This window comes from Camelus bactrianus, chromosome 1, assembly GCF_048773025.1.
Source record: "Camelus bactrianus isolate YW-2024 breed Bactrian camel chromosome 1, ASM4877302v1, whole genome shotgun sequence".
NCBI lineage: Eukaryota > Metazoa > Chordata > Mammalia > Artiodactyla > Camelidae > Camelus > Camelus bactrianus.
The window spans coordinates 97,037,208-97,043,207 of NC_133539.1; the positions used below are offsets into that span (position 1 = coordinate 97,037,208).

The 6,000-nt window shown below is 42.1% G+C and overlaps 2 protein-coding genes across 2 annotated transcripts in view; one reads left to right on the forward strand and one right to left on the reverse strand.

The window, feature by feature from the left end:
* EIF2A (eukaryotic translation initiation factor 2A) overlaps window positions 1-391 on the reverse strand; it is a 40,257-nt gene extending 39,866 nt beyond the window's left edge. The window contains exon 1 of the mRNA XM_010951975.3: window positions 266-391. Coding sequence (XP_010950277.1) covers window positions 266-317 — 52 coding nt within the window. The 5' untranslated portion in view covers window positions 318-391. The remainder of the gene's footprint in view (window positions 1-265) is intronic.
* Window positions 392-525: 134 nt separating this feature from the next.
* On the forward strand, window positions 526-5,155 carry SERP1 (stress associated endoplasmic reticulum protein 1). The gene is made up of 3 exons (XM_045514452.2): window positions 526-1,080; window positions 1,339-1,414; window positions 2,616-5,155. The coding sequence occupies exons 1-3, from the start codon at window positions 997-999 to the stop codon at window positions 2,654-2,656; spliced, it is 201 nt and encodes a 66-aa protein (XP_045370408.1). The 5' UTR covers window positions 526-996; the 3' UTR covers window positions 2,657-5,155.
* The last annotated feature ends 845 nt before the right edge of the window (window positions 5,156-6,000 follow it).

The following is a 6,000-nucleotide window of genomic DNA, read 5'->3' on the forward strand; positions in this document are numbered from 1 at the left end:
CCCTTCCTCTATTCCTTCAGAACTTGAAGCGTCAGGAAAGAATGATGGATGGGCAAAGGGGTGGGTGGGGGAAGAATGCTGGAGCCCAGAGGCCGAGGCCTCACTTCCGACTGCCACGCTACACCAATTCCAAGAGGTCCCCCGGCCTTCCGCAAGCCACAAGAAAAGGCGAATAGGACTCCAAGGCTTCTCGGGTGGTCAATAAGGGGAAAGACACAAAAAATATTGCTCTGAAGAAACAGTCTCTTGCTCGTTCAGAACTCACCCGTCAGGAGCGGCGTGGACGGCGCCATCTTGTGCCGGAAAGAGAAACTCATACGCTTGGGTCAGAGTTCACGACAACCGAACCCGGCCCCAACACGTCTCCCCCGGCGTGGAGGCGGTGAACAGGTGTTTCCGGGGCTACCAGCCTCGGAGCCAATTCACTTCCGGTTGGAGAGAGACGAGGCAAAGGAGCCCGAATGCGCACGCGCAGCTCTAAGGCTCTACTATTCGGAGCGTGGGAGGGCAGAGCTACGGCCGGTGCTCCTGCCTTCACCCTCCCTCTCTCTCTTTCTCAGCAGGCGGAGCTCGCACTTCCGCGGGGCGGAGCCCGCCCAGTGCTGACGTTGGCATCCGAACCCGAAGTAGTTCGCGGCGACGGGCTGCACTGTCCGGTTGTTGCGTTGCGCTTCCTTCCTCTTAGTCCACGCTCCAGGCGGCGGCCAGAGCGGCGGCGCGAGAATATCGCGGAGGCCTGCTTTCCTCCTCCCGAGTGGCCGCCTCGCTCGCCGGACAGCCCGGTGTCGTCAGCTAGTCGGCGGCCCGCGCCTCGCTAGCGCTCAGCCCCCCGCGCCTGCCGCGCCCAGGCCCAGGGACCCGAGCTAGCTTCCCGCCTGAGAGCCTTCTCGCTCCGGCGGCGCGGGCACCGGGAGCGGAGCGTCGGTCGCGGCGGCCCGAGAGGAGGCCAGCGAGTGAGACCGAGGGGTGGCCGGGGCAGGTGGTCGCGCCGCGAAGATGGTCGCCAAGCAGCGGATCCGTATGGCCAACGAGAAGCACAGCAAGAACATCACCCAGCGCGGCAACGTCGCCAAGACCTCGGTAAGGGACGAGTGGGAGCCCCTCTCGGTTCCGCAGCCGGGTCTAAGGCCCGGGCCCAGGGCCGCGTCGAGCTCTCCTCCCCAGACCCGGGCGGCTCAGGAGCCCGACGCCGCGAGCTGGACGCGAAGCTGGGAGCTCGGGGAGGTGGGAAACTCGGGAACGGTGAGGGGACCCAGCGACCTGGCCGGGGTGCAGGCGGTGGGAGCCCGGGTCAGAGAGGTTTTTTGCATTAGAAACCGTGGATTTTCCTTTTTGCAGAGAAATGCTCCCGAAGAGAAGGCGTCTGTAGGACCCTGGTTATTGGCTCTCTTCATTTTTGTTGTTTGTGGTTCTGGTAAGTGTTTTGGGGGCGACCATCGGGTAGGGTATTGGGTGACGGGGTTGGATGACGTGGTGACCCATCAATGGTGAATTCTACCCGCGTCTTCTCAACCCACCTGCCGGGAGCTCCGCATAATTCTATTTCATCTGAACCAAATTACTCGTCCCACATATGCACAGAGGGTGGTGCTCTAGAAACTTCTCCCAGCTGGATTTGAGCTCACAGGAGAGCAGAAAAAGGAGGTCAGGTCTTTAGTAATGGTCAAGTTGAAAGAAATTTAGACCAAAACAAAAATATGTCTAGGAATGAGAATGTAGAATATTTTGCAACGTTTGTAAAAGAGAAGCCTATGAACATTATGTACATATGGATGTTTGAACCTAATTTAACATGTTCCAGAATGTAATGTCTTTATGTCAAAACTGTGTATATTTTATAAAGTAAAGCTACTGTGAAGAATTGATTTACTATAGAGGAAGTGTACCTTGTTGGCAATTTAATGTGTGAGACAAATGTTTTTAGTTTAATTAAAGAAGCGTTTGACATATGGTAGGAAAAATTAGTTACGAGGGCAGACTGCTTTCAGAGTAGTAGACTCTTGCCTCTGCAAGTGGATTACAGAATGCCTTTCCTCTCTTCATTTATCATCTTAACATGCAAGCTGTTAATACGGAAGTACGTGTTTCTATTTTCCACATTCTGACATTTTAAAGTTACTGAGGTTTCTCTTAAACATTTTATTTTGCCTGTCTCCTAAACGTTCCAATTGGAAGCTTTCCTGATAAATGGCCAAGAGCCAAGCATTTTATGTAAGCTAAAGATTATTGAATTTCAGCTTTGTTAGAGTGAGGAAACATGCATATATAACAGGCCAAGTATACTTAATATTGAGGCTTAAACCAAAATAATTATGTGCTAGAAAAACCTGTTTGCTTTGGTGCTTTAGTTTCTTTCTAAAATGACTACTTACTTTGCTGTCTTAGGCATTTAGGCATAAAATTCAGGGAAACTCAGACAAAAAATAACTTATGGACATTTTGTTGTTCTGTTAAAGGAGGCCTGTCTTTACTTCGTATTACTATGAAGTTACATAGCATTTGCAAGTAATTGTAAGGGTACTCTTGGGTTTTTGAACTACCTTAATAAATATTTGTCAGTTGCTAGGCCTGTTGTATTCAAAGCATGCTTTAATATTTGCTCTTTCTCTTTACAGCAATTTTCCAGATTATTCAAAGTATCAGGATGGGCATGTGAAGTGACTGACCTTAAGATGTTTCCATTCTCCTGTGAATTTTAACTTGAACTCATTCCTGATGTTTGATACCCTGGTTAAAAACAATTCAGTAAAGCATCCTGCCTCAGAATGACTTTTCATATCATCCTTCATGTGTCATTCCAAGGTTTCTTCACAAGTCATTCCAAGTTTTCTAGTCCATACCACAGTGCCTTGCAAAAGCACCACACGAATAAAGCAATAAAATTTGATTGTTAAGCTACAGTAGTGGGCCCTACTTATTCAGTCAGTAAAGAGTAAGTCTTTAAAATGTGGTTATTAGAGAACAATATAGATAATTAGACTAAATTTGTGTAGACAAGGCCTAGATTTTATTAACCCTAATGTGTAGATGCAATTAGCTTAATTTAAAATTTGGAATCTTACAGTTTTTATATAGCTAGGCACTTTATTACTATCTCTTGAATTGAAAGCACACTCCCGTATAGGGTCATGTAACTGTCCTGTAATAAGGTGCTTATAAATGGAACAACTACACAGTTTAGCCTAGTTTTCCCACAATCTTTAGCACCTAAAATGTTTTAAAAAGCTTCTAAATGCCTATATAAAGGGAGATGCTTATAGCCACAACGTCTGTTTTAACAATATTATTTCTATTACACTACCTTGGATTTTGCATGAGCGAATATACTAACCTAAGATGCTATAAGAAAACTTGGTTGAGCATTTTGTAACTTAGTCACTTCAGTTTCACTAAAAGCAACCATGGTGGAGTAAAGTCAGGGAAAGTTCGTTTATGTCACCGTTGGTTTCACCAGAATTACTTTAATATATCAAAGGGGTCTATTATGCCGGACAACATTTTAGGGAAAAATACTACTAAAAACGGATGCCTCACCTGGATATACTGTTGAGTCCAACGTGCCATAACACATCTTAGCAGGTTAATAGCACTTTTAACACCAAAAAAAGGCACATCAACTAAAAAGTTACACTTAGTTTGGAAATGCTCTTTCTTGATCTATGATTAAAATTTTGTTAGGGTACTAGATGCATAAAAGTGTCATGTGAAATTAAATGGATTTACTGATAAGGGTCAGTTTTTAGTCTTCTGTATGATTTTATAGGTTATGATTGATCAGACTTCTTTTTACTAATGGTAAGGGTGAGTGATAAGGCAGGTTTTTTTTTGTTTTGTTTTGTTTTTTGACTTTCTGGTACTGTTGAAAGTTGTAAGTATTGGCTATTTAAATACTCAGCCATAACTTGAAAAAAGCCTGAGAGGTGTCTATGTGTTAATGAATTGGAAAGAAAGCTGCTTGCTTTGTTAATTGCCTCAGGATATCTCTTTAAAATAAGCTGTTTTAAGAGAAACAGATGGGAAATCTGCTACCTAGTCTATACACAGCGTGAACCTCAGAGCTTCTGATACCCCTAAGTATGGGAGGAAGTGAGTGAGAGGAGTGGTTAAGGACGTTTCGGAACTTGACTGCTCGGGAATAGGAATCAGCTGACCTTGGCCAGTAGGTTTTTATCTGCATTGTCACCTGCCTTTCTCACCCAGGAAATCAATACCTGCACTTGTTTCCCTCTTCAAAACAAGTGTCTTGGTTAACTAATTTTATTTTATTGTAACTTTAAAAGTGAAAGTTACTGTTCTAAATTCATAGCAGGTGCCTTATTCTTTGCTTTGAGTCAAATCATTCCATGTCAGAATTTCCCTTGATTTACTTAGATAATTGGCTTTAAGGTGTGGGGTTTTTTTTTTCTTTTTAAATGTACAGTGTTTTAATTTGACTGTTAAATTGTTATAGTGAGCAATCATTTTACAGATGTAAAGTTGCATTCCCTTTGTATTCTTGTGTAATTACCAATTGAGTGCATTTTCTATTAAGGATGGATTATGCATGTTTGGGTCAATGAAAGCTATGTCTTATTTGATTTATCCTTTAAAAATAAAGTTCCCTGAATATTTGATGCCTTCTAAAAGAAAATGACTTTATAGGGTTCTTATCTGAGTATACTTTTTTTTATAGTTAATAGAAAATGATTTTAAAGAACGCCTGGTATTATGTTGTACTTGAGTTAAAATAGTACCCAGAGGCACAGATGTAAGGTTTATAACTAGGATTAGGTAGCAAGAAAAATACATAAAAGCACAATGAATTAAATACTTCCCCGCCTAGGATTTATCCTCATCTCATTGTTTGAATCTGGTTCAAGGAAAAAGCACAGTTTTTTAAATCTCCTTTTCCCAATTGAATTTTATATATCATCTAATGTTGAATACAGTGTGAGAATAAATATTTTTTGTTGGGGTTGTCTACATTATCCAATTACTCTTTGTACTTTAGCTATAATGGGTTGAAGGAATTGTTAATGATTTCATTGTATCTATTGGGTTGTATATAATGTTGCTCAGAATAATTGAGTGGGCTTCCAAAATAAGTGAAGATTTTCATTGTAAAAGGATGCATTGTAATGGGCTTTGATTTACATTAAAGAAACATATATATTCACCTGCAGGGCCATGGTTCTTCTCACTAAGGTTCCTGGAGTTTGGTTGGCACAAAGGACTAACTACCATGTAGCACTGGATTATGTTCTTGGGAGGCTCATCGACAAAATTTTAGCATCTGTAAAATTTAGGACATCATCAAAGTTTCCACTTAGAAATTGTTCTGAAGTTTGATTTACCTTTACCTACCTTTATAGTTTTTTTCTTTAACTTGTCATTTTAGATGCAAACCACAACTTCAAGAGGCAGGAATTGGGTTCAGCAAATTCTGCAACCCTCCCTCAGAGAATCCTTCCCTGTCTAAATACAGGCCCACTCTAGCTGCTTGTACTTTCTTCGAGTTATGTTAGGACAAAAATGTCCTAATTTGGAAAGAGTGGTAATGAACAATAAAAGGCTAGGCTTCAAGCTGAAGAGACAAATTCAACTGTCTGGACTTAGTTCAAAGTAAATTCTGATACATCACAGAATCATAAAGATAGAAATGACATGGGAAATGTAGTCCAACTGCCTCAATATACAGATAAGTTAAAAAAATCCATTTATTCAATTAAGATTAAGTACCATGTGCCACACCTAGAGAGAGAGCTGTGACTACAAAGTCGCAGCACATGTGTTTTTCAGTCCAGGAGTGAGGAAAAACAATAAAAGGAAAAACGGCCTTAATTGTGACAGGTATTTCAAAGGAAAAGTAAAACCAGATCAATGGTGTCTTTGCCCTCACAGAGCTAGTGGAGGAAGAGCAGAAACCAGAACCAAGGTTTCCTGATCTCTAGAAACCATAGGAGTGATTGCAAAACATCCACACACAACACTTCTGTTTTCATGAGCTCTTTGCTTCTGCTT

Excerpts from the sequence above, each read along its gene's own strand:
- SERP1 (XM_045514452.2), top strand. The coding sequence starts at position 997 with ATGGTCGCCAAGCAGCGGATCCGTATGGCCAACGAGAAGCACAGCAAG. Across the intron at positions 1,081-1,338 it reads GCAACGTCGCCAAGACCTCG|AGAAATGCTCCCGAAGAGAA; the intron begins GTAAGGGACGAG and ends TCCTTTTTGCAG. Across the intron at positions 1,415-2,615 it reads TTTTGTTGTTTGTGGTTCTG|CAATTTTCCAGATTATTCAA; the intron begins GTAAGTGTTTTG and ends TTCTCTTTACAG.